The following is a 15,659-nucleotide window of genomic DNA, read 5'->3' on the forward strand; positions in this document are numbered from 1 at the left end:
GACGAGTCTCCTACCTTATCAGATGTCTTCGTGTAATCGGTCTCTACGACCGTGTAGCTGTCGTCTTCGGCGGCAGCGTTGTCCTCTTCCTCCGAGGACATCCCCAGCTCGTACAGCGATGGCGTCAGGGCTTTTCCTTGGAGGGTGGCGTGCGCTACCCTCTGGCTCTTCCTCACACGAAGGGTCTTCGAGGCGAAGGCGGAGCAGGCATTGCAGTCCTCGTTTCTGTGGTCTACCAGTAAGCAAAGGTTGCAAACCGGGTGTTGGTCTTTCTGCGCGAACTTGTGGTGGCAGTTAGGGCAGAACTTGAACGGCGTGTTGTCCATCATCGAGTGTTTAGGCCTCCCTGGACGCGCGGACGTCGACGATCGTCGAAGTCCTCGACGATTTCTCCTTCCTTTCGCTGGTCAGTGTTCTGCGAAGTCTTTCGTAGTCTTCTTCTTTCGATATCTTCTCCAATTTCAATCTTTTCCTAGTACTTTCTCCAAAAATGTCTGGAGCCCAACGGGAACGATCCAGACCCGACCGCGGAAAAAAGAATCCGAAGATGGCGCCCAAGGGTGGGAGCTTCCGCAGGAAGCATGCCGACGTCACCGGAAATACACCCAAGGAGGGGTGACGCCGACGCCCACCTGGGCGACGAAAAAAAAAAAAAAAAAAAACAAAGACAAGACTACGAATCCGGACCCAACCACAAGACCGCGGAATATGCACAGCATAGTGAATCCAGAAAGATTCACGCTGCAAAACTCAACATTTTCTACACCTTTTCCATAAATAACTCCACATCTACATACCTTGGAGAGTTATATATTCTGGGACTGGTAGTCCTTTCAAGTTTCAAGCCGATCAGCGGTTCCGTGCTGTTTTGACTCTAACAGTGTGATGTGGAGGAAAAAAGGTGTTCGTTGGGACTGGGGGCAGTGTTGGCATGTGTTTCAGCTCGTGTCTTATGACTGCAAGACAACGGCAGCCCGCTGTGGTGATGACATGAACTTGAAAGGACTACCAGTCCCAGAATACTTTCAATTAGGCTCACCGAGCTTGTTTGTATTTAAATAAAGGGGAGGAACTGGACCCTTCAATGCTGGTTATATATATCTCTTCAGGAAAAACTCCTCGCAAGAGTTATATACAGATGTGACTGATACCAACAGAGAGTGCTTGGGTGGTTCATGTTGCATAGCTACCAAAGAACAGAAACTAAGTAGTAAGCAATGGCATGTTGGTGGTGTATCAATCATTTTACAAAGTATTCATGGGGCATGGGATTTAATGGCTGCACTGGTTTTAAACCACTGGTAGATTTCTTAACAATAAAGGGAGACCTCAAGAATTGCTAAATGGAAGCATATTAGTTGGAATTTCAATACAAGGCGACATATGTACGTGGTGTAAAAATATGACAATATTCATTTTGCAAACACAAGGAGATGATGGACGAAACACTGAAACTTTTCAGACACTCATCCCCAGTCACAGATATGGGTTTAATCCATCATCACTCTTTAGCTCACTTAGCCACCCAAGTTCAGACACAGCTATATGCAAATCAAGTTTGACCATGTCCCTCATGAGAACAGTCCAGCCCAAACTGTCAAGCCAGTTCTTCCATGGCCCAGAAAAAAGCATCCTGGAACTTGTTTTAGGGTAACACCCCCATCCGCCAGGCTAGCTTGAATCCAGTGACAAAGTGAGCAAGGGACCCACGTCTGGGCATACCCTGACGACTTAGGGTAAACAAAGCAAACACAAGGAGATGATGGATGGAGCGTTGAAACTTTTCAGACACTTACCCCCAGTCACAGATCTGGGTTTAATCCCATCATAGTTCTTTAGCTCACTTCGCCACCCCAGTTCGGACCTAGCCATAGGCAAATCAGTCTTGACCCTGTTCCTTATGGGAACAGTCCAGCCCGAAACAAAGCCAGGTCTTCCCTGGACCAGAACAAGCATCCTGGGGCCGGTCCAGGCTAACACCCCTCATCAGTCAGGCTAGCTTGAATCTAGCAGCAAAGTGAGCAAGGGACCCACGTCTGGGCATACCTTGCCAACTTAGAGCAAACAAAGCAAACACAAGGAGATGATAGATGGAGCACTGACACTTTTGAGACACTTACCCCAAATCACAGATCTGGGTTTAATCCATCATCGTTCTTTAGCTCACTTCACCACCCAAGTTCAGACCCAGCCATATGCAAATCAGTTTTGACCCTGTTCCTCGTGGGAACAGTCCTGCCCAAACTGCCAAGACAGAATATTTATTTTGTCACCAATGGCAAGAGAATGCGAAAGTGAGCAGTGGGTCCTGAGGACAAGGAAGAGTTGAAGGCGTGCAGAGTTCGAACGATGATGGATGATGCATTGACAAAGAGGGGTTCAGAAAATGGAGCAGGGCAAAGAACATGCCAGTTTAGCATGGCACCACAAACATGAGCAGATATGAAAGTAAGTCTGAGGACCATGTTAGACGTGGCTCACAAAGGACAAAGAGATAAGTTTAATGTAGCGTAACTTATGTACTGATTTCTGGTGGCCATCCATGGATACAGCAGTGGGGTATGGTGTTCGAGATTGTGTAACGTTTGCCATTAGTCACAAGTCCCAGAAGACAATACTTCGTTACATGCCTCGGGTCCAGCATCTCTCCCAGGGATATACAAACTTGGCCCTGGAAATAGCAAGCTTGTTAGCAGTTTTGGCACGTGGACTATTATTCAACAATGCTAGCAGCGAGGTTAGTTGATATGGTATCTGCACTTTTCTGATGGAACAGCAGAGAAATTTGTTTGGAAGGGTAGGATACCCCAAGAAAACTGTTATAGTAGTTTAACTAGGTGGAGATGAAGGCTTTTTTAATCAGTAGGGGGATGATAAAGCATGCCAGAACTTCCTTGTATCACCTCCACAGTAATGATAGGGTGTAAAGGTTCAAGAGGGTATTAAAGATAACATGAAATTGTGAATCAGGGATGAGAGAACAGAACAAAGGTGGGTGTGGTGGCTGTATTGCCGAGGTGTGTGGTATGGAAATACTTGTGGGATAAGGATACATCTTATAGGGACACGTAGTAGTTGAAAGTATTCATTTTTCAGTTGGTTTTCACTTAGTGGTCGAAAGACTTAACTGACGTTTGGTGCCACAGTAAGAGAACGGGTTCAGGACTCATGTGGTGCCATAAATAAGGTCCAATGTGGAACTATCAATGGTTTTTCGTCAGACTCCTTGCTAGATTGAGTATAAACATACCTTTCTTGGATATGTTTGGGCAACAAAAAAGGCAGAGCTATCAGCCATGTGCAACAGGTGCAACCCAGAGTTACCCCTGGTCATGTTGCTATTCATCTGCCATAAAGAAATAAAATAGATTCATCAACCATTTCCAATCGTGTTAAAGGTGCCTATTTAAGGAGGGGATGCCTTGTCTGAATTAACAGGGCTTGAAACTCTTTTACAGGGATTGCAAAATCTCACATCCTTTACATCACCGGTAGCAGTTTGTTGTCTGTGTTGTCTTCCTGGTCCCCAAGCCGGTATCCTCAGCTTCTTGAACACAGACGGTCTTAGAATAGCTTTGCAAGACAAGCTGGACGGGTGCTGACATGTATGAATTTATAACTTCCTGATCAATGTAATGTCAATATGTTTGTGGTGATCACAATGGTCAGAAACGTTGTCCTTGTTGCTGACCCTCACACAGAGAGTGACAGCTAGTATTGAGGAACAGGATGCTTAGGGAGTCAGGTGAAGGCCTGCGGATACCAGCTGAGCTCTTGACGGAGAGCGTCAAGGTGGGGGTCCAACTTTCTAGGCAGGATTAGGCTGATGTATACCAGTGGCCAGTGACCACTAAAAGTGGTCACTCGAGACGGTGTTAGGAATGACCCAGCCACAGCCTCATATCACCAGCAGATATTACTGTGCTTCTTCACAGGCAGGTTGTGTCTCACAAAGCCAAGTATTTTTGCTTAAAAAAAAATGTTTTGAGTTGTCAATTATCCAGTTTGTCCTGAGTACTGCCTGTATGCGTGTTAAGTCCATCACAATCTTCTATGGGTCACCAAGCCAATTTCACTGGATACTGGCTTTGTTCAAAGAAAGAAAAACGAAAATCACAAGATGTTTAACCTATTCTGTCAAAAGTAGGCCCTCGTATCCTCTTTCACAAGGTCAGGGCTAACTGTGTGATGAGAAAACAGTCTGGTTCATGATGGCATATTTTCCATTTTGATTGATAAATGCTTCTGTACAAAAATATTTTTGTTTTATCATTTTATTGTCTTCAGATGAGACAAAAATAAATATTTAAACAAGAGATAAAAACCTGAAATGTAGAAGAGTTTAGACTGCATACTTCAGATGTCGTAGTTTCGTTTGGGATAGAAAAATGCAATAGTTTAAGTTACATTTAAAATACATTAATTTAGAAAAAGTCAAAGTTTTAGTACGTAGCATTCTTCAAACTCTCCAGAATTTCTCTTGAACCTTGAAGAACGCTTAGATCTTCTAATCTCAATGCTTTCACCAATCCCAGCTGGTCCTCCAAACCCAAATTATCACTTTTCATATTGGAAATCTGTAAAAGGAAAACAAATGTTCCATTGAAAGGTATGAATAAAAATATTACATTGACGTACATTGTGATTGATATCTTTGCTCACAAAGTAGTGTTCAAATTGATGCCTCCTTATAATAGTGATTTTGTTTTCTTTCTAATTAATGAAGGTAAAGTATAGGCCATCCCAGGGGTAAATGAGGCCCTACCTCTATGAATAAAGCAGGGCCAACATCCACGTCGATCTGTTCCTACACAGGCTGGGAAAACAGCTCCCCACAATGAAACAAACCTCTTTTTTTCAGCTTGATGAAAGGGAAGTCTCTACTTTAAATTGATGGTGAAAAGAGCACAGAATTATAAAATCCTCAACTCTTCCCATGAAATGTTCTTTTTTCAAGCTACTAATCTGGGAGCTCAGCAGAAAGGTAGGAATCTTCTTGAGGGACAGTCCAAGATGAACTTCAAGGCTAGCTGAAGAGCAGGGACCTGGGTGAAATGGGGGCAGGATGAGCACAGCCCTCATGCCCCTAAGTCTTTACTTATTCAGTTCTTCCATGAGCAGCACCGAGCATCTTGCTATATTGCCTGTGTGAAGGTTTAGTACATTAAGTCCTTGCAGCCACTGGACTTCACTAGCTAGGTAGGTGTCAGACCACTAAATGCTGCCAACCACAGTTGCTGACTGATGGGCATAAACTTCCAATTCAATGAAGTTGTTTTAGGTGCTGAAGGAATGACCACACGCAGAGGCGAACTAACCTGAACGAAAAAGGGGAGATCTCAGTAATCTGGTGCCTCAGAACAAGCGATAGTGCAGAGTTACTCACATGCCTGACATGAACGGACTGTTTCTGCCCAGGACTCACAAGTCTACAATGAAATCAGTTCCCGTATGGGTCATTCGACATGCAAAAAGTCTCAAGACCAGCGCGCTTGGGAATGCTTGTGTGTCATAGTCAAGCCAATGAGGAGTCAATGTATTGCATTGTACTGTATTATGTTGCGTTGCATTGCACTGCTTGTGTCTACAGCAGAGGCAAAGGAATGCTTGCCTACTTAGAGAGCAAGATTTCACCCAACAGGCCGGCGCCTTTAAAGATACAGGGTTGTGGGTGGTTCCCTGATGTACATGGGTAAAAGGCTGAATAGTGGGAATTCAGAAAACAAAAACTCTCATTCATGCTCGCTGTATTTTTTCCTTTAAAAATATTAAGAGAAGCCAGATGTTCACAGCATAGCCAGCAATAAAATATACATTCTGACAAATATGTATACTATGTGTTACTTTGTTGTTTGGCAAGCATTTCAATGGCAACTAATCATGTACATAAATGAGATTTAGATTTGAAATTGAGCCCAGGCTTTGAATGCTCAACTATCGCATTCTGCGTGAGATGGTATTTGTACTCACTTCTCAGCAATCTATGATGACGGGTACTATGTAGTATTTAGAAATGATAGGAGGCGAAAGGAGTGGTGTGCTATGGAGGAAAACCTCTGCAATACAATATTATTTTCCACTATGTCCCATGCTTATATATTTGGTGTGCTGCAAGTGTCAGGGTGTGGGTTGCGCCTTGTGTGCCACAAAGCATCCTGGGAGTCTTGCGAGGAGTGCAAGGAGCATCTGAAATCCCAGAAGTGATGTTACCAATACAGCAAAAAGAGCCCCTAGGATGAGGAATATGTGCAATAGAATTAACGAGATAAACTTGTTTTCATGTTTGGTATCTTGCTACAGTAGCCTTTAGCTGTCTAATGAACACCGGATTGCATAGAATAGAATACACCATGTGTGAGTTTTGAGAAGCCTTTCTTGTTTATCTCATTCCTCTACTTGATTTGATGGCTTTCCTCCCTTTTTAGGTCGAGCATTCAAGACCTCTTGTATATACTTTGGTATATACTTTAGTATATACTTACATGTGTATGTACTTTGTGGGCTCTGGAGATCAGCCCTAGGAATTGTCTGCTTCCGCTTAGGGACTTTTTTTTCTGTTCAAGTGCCTCTATTTAATTGTATTGATAGAAAACGACCAGCAGAGGTCAGTAAAATACCAGAATTGAGCGCCTTGAGACCCTACGAGTGAGTAGAGAGCTATACAAATGCTTTGATTGATTGATAATTGCTTTCTGCTGATCGACTTTCTTTTGTAAAACATTTCTAGCAATTGCATCTATTTAACTTTCATGATAGAAAACGACTAGCAGAGGTCAGTAAAATACTTGCATTACCTTTAGCATTCTCTAGATTCCAGTTCATAGAAATTGTCCTCCACGAGCACCTGTAGACAATAATACTTTTTTCAAATCCTGTATTTTAAGTGATATGCCCAATGAAGGCCCTACTTTTATTTTAAAAACAAAGCTTTGAACAATACCATTTCCAGCTGAAAGGCAATATTTCTCTCCATGTGTTCCCATACCTGGCGTGTCATGCAGTTTGGTGCTTACTTTCCCTCCATGTTAAAGAACAGTAGATGTTTCAGCACCCAGGATGATGTGTTGCATAGCTAAATACATTTAAGGCCCAAAGGCGAGACCGATTGCATTGCAAATGCTTGTTTTGTGTTAGTCCTGCCCCAGGAGCATCTCCTCTTTGCTGTTGCTTTTGATCAAATTAGTTGTATTATTTCACTGTTGGCATTGTGGTTCTTTTGTTTGCACTTTTAAACTTTCATTTCCAGTTCTGACTTCCATGGGTGTGCAAGTCCTGATCCTACCTTTTACTTGCTTCCCGGCGCCATACATGGAGCACGCTTTTGCTCATTCCCTCTCTTCTCCATATACCCAGTCCATTTATCTCCTCCCACTCTACCTTCAAGTTGTCAACACCAACTTGTTCTTGTGCTATATCTCTCTCTCCCTCCTCTACCTCTCTGGCACCGTCCTGGCTTTTGCCCCCTGCTTCTCCACCAATATCCTGCCTTATGCTGGCTGCCACTATTGGTTTTGCCAATGCCGGGAGATTTAAAAAGTGTGCTGGCACTGGCAAACCCTATAGCAGTGGCTGGCTTCCGGGAAAAAATATCTGCTATATGTTTAAGATGGCTACCACGTTGAGTGGAGCAATGGGGCAGCAATGCTAAAATTAGAGAAATGTTATTTTCTAAACTCTGAAAATTGTAGCCACATTGATTAACACAACATAGTATGATGAAACTTAGTGGCCTTCTTGAAAACATGAACAAATCATTTTCTATCCTTTCAAGATGGCTGCCATTGTGTCACACAACTTTGCGATAATCTTGAAAGTAAAGGAAATACACTTCCAAAATGGCTGGTGGCGGCTAATGGACATTCAAGCACATAGGCACTGAATAACCCCTATCTGTAGTGTCAGTGAAAAGAGGATGTCCCATTCTCTTTCAAAGAGGGAGGACTAAAGACAATAGCATCACATTTTTAGATGCGACAGTGAACTTAAAGCGATAAAATGAGGGAAACAGGTCTGCTTAGTCCAAAACCCAATGCCATGTCATCACCCCTAAGTTCTAAATCTTAGTAGCGTGTTGCAGAGCACAGCGAATATCTACAGAATCTTGGAGCCCAACCGTCCAGTGCCAGCTGCAACCAAAGACAGAAACATCAGAGTATTCAGAGGATCAAAGACCTTTCTTCCTCCCTCTGGGTCTTAGTGGAGAGACATCAACATTCAGCTCTGCAGTAGGAACTTTACTTCAGCAAGCGGAGCCTAGAGTGTGAGTCATGGCTTATCAAAATTCTGAAGATCAGTGAGCACTAAACACTAATGCTTCTAGGGGCTTGAATAATCAGCTGAATTGGACCCAGACACTGCAGATAAATGTGAGGCAGAGAGTACTTGCACGTGGGATTCTCACTAGCAATAGACAGCTATCTGGGACACCTGCAAGCATAGGATAAGGCGAACGGCAGAATATGTAAGGGGGACAAAGCACCCCACATAGATTAATGTATGCCTTTGGATTGTGGGACATGAAGCAGAAACCAAACTGTCGGCATCCATGGGTAGTAGCAAAAGTGATACACTGTGGGCTTATGCTGCATACTTGCAAACACCGCTAGCAGCCCTCTCTGTAACGTGATTCCCACACACACGTTAGTCGCCATTTTATTTTAGAATAAGTCAGTTAGCCATAAAATAGAGAAAAGTACTTACTTTTGTGTCCATATGTGGGACAGGTGCTTTGCTATAGCGTTTTATATAGTTCTAGAAACTGTGGGGCATGACTCCCTGGGGGTACGTGGCTGTATTCCCAGTGAGGACGCAATTCCCTCTGCAAAGACTTGTAAATGAAGATGGTCTGGAAGGGCTCTCTTGTTTATTTGTTGCATTTCCAGACTGTCTTCATTCACAAGCAGCATTCAAACTGCATAAGGAAAGCATGGGAACTATGAGACTAAGGGCCCCATGCATCATCCTAAAAAACAGTCGCAAATTGACAGAGTCGAAGAATCTGCCCCTTTGCGACCAGTATTTTTTCATTTGGGATGCATCATCCCAAATGCAAAAATCACTATTTAAGGAATCGCTAAATTTGCGAGTACTTAAAATTGCAATTGCATTTAAGGAATCGCAAATTGCAATTCCTTAAATGCAATGCATTCTACATTTTTTTTTTGTGATTTCGCTAATAGGAATCGCAAATTACGATCAATCTAAAGTTGATGGTAATTTTCGATTTTTTTGAAAAATGCACTAAAGTCACATGTTACGCATACACACATGCCCTTAGGGCACATGTGTGCGCAGCATGTGGCTAAATTGTAATTTTAGGGGTGAAACAGGGTATCCTTTTGGAAACCTTGCACCAATGAAATTGCACGCGCAATTTGAGAGTACCTATTGGGTACTCGCAAATTGTGCATGCAATTCCCATTCATTCCTATGCGCCTCTGGGCCCATAGAAATGAAGGGAAATCAATTCCTTAATTGCGACTCGCAATTAAGAAATTTGTAGGAATCGCAAAATTGTATGCGATTCCTACATGCATAGGCAATAGCGATTCTTTAATTAAGATTCCTTACTAATCGCAATTAAAGAATCGCTATTGTCTATGTTGATGCAAATGCCCCAAAGTGCCGTAGAGGCGAGGGTGAGCGAGGTGGCAGGGTTAAAGACATTCTGTAATTATTTTTCATTGTTTTGTTACGTTAAAGCATGTAAATATAAAGCTCACACTTCAAACAGAAACTAATTGCAATTCATACTCCACTGTGGGAAAATGCATAAAATCTCAATTGGCTAATGTGACCACTGCAGATGTCTGTGTGTGTGACCAGAGTGCCACAGATTTGAATGCTGGTCGTTGCAGAGGAGAATAGTGCCTTCTGTATTTATAGTGCCAGAAGATCCCAGCCTGTGACAGAAAGCACTGCAAGTTAGCGCTGGGACGCCCCGTCACTGGGGCAGCTATGCGCTTTATATACATTTTAAATAAAGAAGTATGCAAGTAATTATTTTAAAATTGAAGACTGCAGCAAAATGAGAATATATTTTAGTACTATGTAACCAAATTCTAACTAGTGCCAACATTTGAATGTGTGTCTATTTATAGGACGAATTGCAGAAACCAGTTGATAACACCCTTGCATTACCTATCAAAACCAACAAATCTTTGTCACTATGAAGCTTAGAGTGACTCGCTCAATTAAAGCATATATATTGGCTCCTAAGAACCCTTCACCTGTGATGATTAGGCAATTGAACATATTAACATTTCTTTCAGGTAGCAAACACTCTTCTGACAAGGCCTGCTTCATTTTTCTTTTGCTCTCTGTCCCTCTCTTGGCTTTACTGCACCGGAGACCTTGACCCTGTGTCCCCTTCACTCTCAGCCAGAGAGGCCCCAAGTTCCGCACTTTAACAAAAGTATGGGGACTGGGTTTTTTTGTTTTTTAAGTGGGCATGTGTGTCTCATAGATCCCGCACACTTTCAGATTTTCCTTGCTAGCATTAAGGCCCAGATGACCCTCGCTGCACAGTGAACAATATAAGGTCCCCAACAAAAGGTGGGGTGACATGGGCTTTGACATTTTTTTTTATTTTCACACAAAGGGGGAGACAGCCTGCTGTGGGCCTCAGGCCTAGTGGTGGTGGCCCAGTGGAGTGGACAGCTTGCGTCGCAGGGTTGTTGGTCTCATTGGTGCTGCAAGTGCATTGGCACCATGGATCACCAGTGTGAGGTGCCAACTAAATCCCAATGACGGATGTTTTTTCATTTTGTTTTGTTTGCATTAGGGCCTTTTGCACACTTGCTGTGCCAGTGCTGCTTTGGCCTCGGAGCAATGGCACAACGGAGGGGAAATTGAAGCAGCTGAGACATTTTCTTTTGGGCTGCAGAGATGGCGGGCCGTGGAATGCAAAAGAATGGGGATCCCATGTTTTTAGCAAAGGGCAGAGAAGATCGCCTGCTTGGAAATCAGTAGCAATGTTTAGTGAACCAGATGCAGTGACACTGGGACCCGAGGTGTGAGGGACCCAGTGAATTACACGGATGACTGTCCTACTTTACAAAAGAGGCTTGGGGACTCACTTTACTAGCAAGCGTAGGGCTGAGAGCACTCTTGTTGCAAATAGGGGGCATCACTTTGGAGAATTTTCTGAAAGGGACAGAGAGCCTGATTCAAGATTGGCAATAATGGCCTGACATGATGGGGAAGGGGTGAAAGAGGCAGAGGAAGCAGCCTTTTTCACAGGGATGCAGCTATAAATAGTAGAGAAAGGTGAATTACACTACAGCAGGTTGTGAAGGGCTCAAAACATCCCAATTATGGGGATTACTATTTTTGGTCATTTTCTGCTGATGTGTGATGCATTTATAAGTCTTACGTTTGGTGTGGATTATGTGCTACAAAAAAAGTACCCCATAAATTATACCATAAGTGCTGTGCCCAGCGCTGACTCTCCCGCTCTCCCAACCCTTGACATAAAGTTTTGAAAGGGGGACTGTGTTCAAAACCTTTTTTTCTTAGGAGGGATTAGAACAAAAAGGTTTGAAAACCTCTGCCAGAAGGCTAAATTGAGATCATGAAGATTTAAAGAATGGAAAATAATACCAGGTGTTAATAGAAACACACAAATGGTAGGGAGGACAGAGGTTTTTGGATACCAGAGGAGCTAAGCAGAAGTGAGAAGGAGAACAACGTGCCCAAAGGCACTCTCCACCAGCATGTGATCCAATAACTGAGGCATAAGGGAGAAAGGAATCCTCCACCGCAAGACCGGAAAACAATTTAAACAAATTGAACAATAAAGTTATGAAATGCCAAACATGAACATGAACATTAACGAAAAGTCAAGGTTACAATAGTAGACAAACAGTTGTGTACAACATGGGACTACAACTAATAAGTGTAATAAAGGGGAAAAGGTACTTGATGTGGTTAAAATGTACATACAGAACTGGACAGGGGATAATCAGATTCTAGTGTCAAACAAAACAGATGTGCAGAGGGAGCTGAACCCATATACTTTGTCATCAGTATACTCCTGAGCTCCTGATCTTCCCAAACAACAAATGCTATGAAAATAAAATGTTAAGAAGTAAATTTGATGAAAAAGAAGGGAGGACATATGTTCTTATAACATGTTACCTTGTATAAGGATTAAACTGAAGGGATACACCTTCTCAACATTCTTGTATTTTGATATCAATAAAATACAATACAGATTAGAAAAGTGTCAGAGTGGTCCTGCCCCAGCATGAAGTGCACTGAAGCAAGTACAACCCACTTCTCTCATTAGTTTCGATAACCATAAACACAAAACATGTACTTCTTCAGTATCTTGACCCAAAAGCTCGTTCCTAATTCTAAAGGCCCCAGGTAATCAGATCTAAAATTTACACCATAATTTCGGATGTGGAGGTCAAGTTAATGCACAAATCCAAAAGCAAGAAGCAGATTTACAATTTGCAGAGTACTTGACACAGTCATAGCATACTGTGATCCCAAAGCCCTTACCTTCTCAATGGCAGTGCAGGTCTCTTCAATTAGCTGAATGCATATTTGTGTTGCAATCTCCAGAGCCTTTTTTTCATTTCTGTCTGATATGCTCTCACCAAGCAGGACTTTTTTCCAGCACAAGCTAGAACCATAAATACAAAACATGTACTTAGAGACATCAAGTGAATAAGGTGACGAGAAAAAGAAATCCTTGTCAAACATTCGCTCTTGGTCAATTATATAAACTTTTCCGCAGTTGGGCATGGAAGAACATAAATAAAGTACCTTAACCCCTTCGCTGCGGATGACAAAGCCAGCTCGTCATGGGCGTTACCTGCGCTGCGCGGATGACGAGCTGGCTTTGTCACGAACCGCGCGATTTTCAAAAGTCAGCGCACAGCGGGAAAACCCGTAGCGCGCATGCGGTTAAAGAGACAAACAAAGGTGAAGAGTGAAAGATTTAGCTCAGTAGGAAGGCAACCAAATGGGGCCATCATAAGTAGGGTATGAAGGGGTCATGTAGGAGTTGCCAAGAATGAACATTGCTAGTCCTGTAATTCTGGTTATCAGTACTATAGTCTGTTAGCAACCCTCTTAATTAATCAATAAAATTAGTTACTCTAGATACACAAATTAATTTGTCTCACAATTGAGAAAGGTTATTCTACAGAAAGGAGAGGGAAAACAAAACACGTTGGCCAGTTCCCTCTAACTGGGTTACCAAACTTTTATTTCTTGTCGACAATATTGGTCTCTCATTCAACTATGCAATTTTGTTACTTTATATGTATAACACGGTTGGTTGTATTTGTGCATGTTAACTTCCTATATGTTTAGTATTTACGCTTTACCATGCTTCGTATTTGCTTCTTTGTACAGCGCTCTGATACCCTTACGGATGACACGTATATATAAAACTTTTCAAATAAATAAATCCACTCAGCTCACCATTCTGAAGAGACTTGCAAATTGGAAAAATGTGTGGGTTTTGCAGAGAGCAAGACCAAAACTCTATGCTAACCCCATTCCGATTCCAAAAGCTGGGAACCAGTTAATAAAACCAAGTGTGACTTTGCCGTTGCGGTATATGGATTGTCCCAGTTACTTCAGAATAAGGAGATTAAGGTGTAGAGATCTGCATGGGGTGGAGAGGGTTCTGCGAGACCTGTGGGGATACTGAAAGTTTTCTTACAATAGTTTTCAATCAGTCTAAAGTTTAATAATGGTTCCCAAATAAAGACATGTCGGCCCATTGCGATTGACGTATTGAATGTGAATTCAACGCGTCTATGTGTGCATGTGTGTACTACTATATTGTGTGCTTCTTTGTGCGGTCATTAAACAAAAAATAAAATGCCTTTTGACGTATTCAATGCTTAATAAACAAAGATGCCGCTATAGCAACAGGACGCGCTGATGTGACACTCTGTTGTGCTCATTTGTTTAGAGGTTTTTCAAACTTGCTGCAGTTCAAACACTTCAGGTCAATCTGAAAAAGGAGCACCTCAAACAAGCTCCTGCACAGAAATTGCTATAAAACATCTACAATAAGGCGCAGCCTGCGTAAAAATGCCTGACATTTTGAAGCAATGGTACAGAATTTTGAACGTTCAACCAATCGAATAACAGATATTTTAAATGGCACATTTACTTTGCAGCTGCATTACCAGTGTTCTAAGAATATATTTAAAATATTGCTGCTCATCTCATTTGTATCTCCCATCTGAAGTGGCATCCTCTCCCCTCCTGCACTTGTTTAATTGGTTACCGGTCCAAAAGAGATTTATTTTTAAAAATCTGCTGCTTAACACACCACTCCTTAATAGTTAAAGGTCCCAGCTGCCTAGCCTCTAAGCTCACCTTCTATCGCCCAGCCAGACTTCTTAATATCAAGTGATAAAGCTATGTTGATGGTCCAACAGGTCAGAAGGACCTGCACAGGGAGCAGGTCTTTTTCTTACCTAGGCCCTCTGTATTGAAACAGGCTACCCCTCCATATCCGAATGTGCAGTGAACATCTCAATTTAGAAACCTACTTAAGACAGTGCTCTTTTAATTCTGCCGCTTCACTTTCGCCTGTGTTTTTAGCTCTGCACCGAGATGCCACTCCCCGGATGACTCGTACATGATATATATTATATTAACATAAAATAACGCATGTACTTGCAACTCCAAGATAATGAAAAATTTAAAAAGAGTTCAAGATTAATATAACTTTATGAACAACAACATAAAACTTACAATTCTTCTGTTGCTAGGCAAAGCAACCTGAGAGCCACTAGGAACTTCCACGAAGGACCATCCAAACCAAAGGTTAGGTTGCTGAAAACCAAAATGGAAGTAAATAAAGTGAAACTGTTGGCACAAATGTGCACATAAAATAGTAAAAGCACAGCAAACATACTGGTTTCTGGCATGAAAGTTCAGAACTGTAGATTGCAATTAGTTACTCAGAGATTTCACAATTAGCTATAAGTTTAATATATAAAACCTTGGCATATGACATATGTACCCAAAGCCGGATGAGCTGGGCGTGTAAATAAACTGAATCTGGCCTAAAATATATCTTTAAAATATTTTTGTTTTGTTGCAAACAACCACACACAGTAAACATACAACAGAATGCATGGGATAAGTGAAGGGGCATTGGATATGTGTGAACCCAAGCGAAGTGTTGAAAGGAAAGTAGTATCCCCTGTGGATCAAATCACCTCCACATGACCTCTATCCAATACTCAGCTGCATGCTGCAAAAAGATGTCAACCAGCTGGTCGAGGTGCACAATAAAGAGGAAGTGAACCAGACCCAGACCCAGGGTGGAAGGCAGCAAAGAATTAAGAGCTGTCCCTTCTATGCATCCCAGAGCCAGAACTGTTCATCAACCCAGTGTGGCGAGGGCGTGGCCTGGATGTGCACCGAGTTGGCCGCACGTCCCTGAAGCGGACTGACTGACAGAAAGTATTTATAGAGCGCACTACTGCGGAGGCATCTTGGCGCGGAGTGAAAGTGCAGAGACAATGACCAACATGTTCAGGGTTGGGAAAAGAGCCATGTTTTAATTTCCTTTCAGAACACAGATCTACTAGGTTGGAATCTCAAATGTGTGGGCAGTGAGTTCCATAATTTGGATGCTAGGAAGGAAAAACTTTTCCCTCCACACCTTTACTTTC

General features: G+C 42.4%; 1 protein-coding gene across 1 annotated transcript in view; it reads right to left on the reverse strand.

The window, feature by feature from the left end:
* Positions 1–4,258: 4,258 nt before the first annotated feature.
* Positions 4,259–15,659, reverse strand: part of SETD4 (SET domain containing 4) — a 110,261-nt gene continuing 98,860 nt past the window's right edge. Inside the window, exons 9-11 of the mRNA XM_086935383.1 lie at positions 14,731–14,811; positions 12,508–12,631; positions 4,259–4,577 (exon numbers count right to left, since the gene is read on the reverse strand). Of these exons, the coding sequence (XP_086791509.1) occupies positions 4,443–4,577; positions 12,508–12,631; positions 14,731–14,811 (340 nt within the window). The 3' untranslated portion in view covers positions 4,259–4,442. The remainder of the gene's footprint in view (positions 4,578–12,507; positions 12,632–14,730; positions 14,812–15,659) is intronic.

This window comes from Lissotriton vulgaris, chromosome 8 (assembly GCF_964263255.1).
Source record: "Lissotriton vulgaris chromosome 8, aLisVul1.2, whole genome shotgun sequence".
Taxonomy (NCBI): domain Eukaryota; kingdom Metazoa; phylum Chordata; class Amphibia; order Caudata; family Salamandridae; genus Lissotriton; species Lissotriton vulgaris.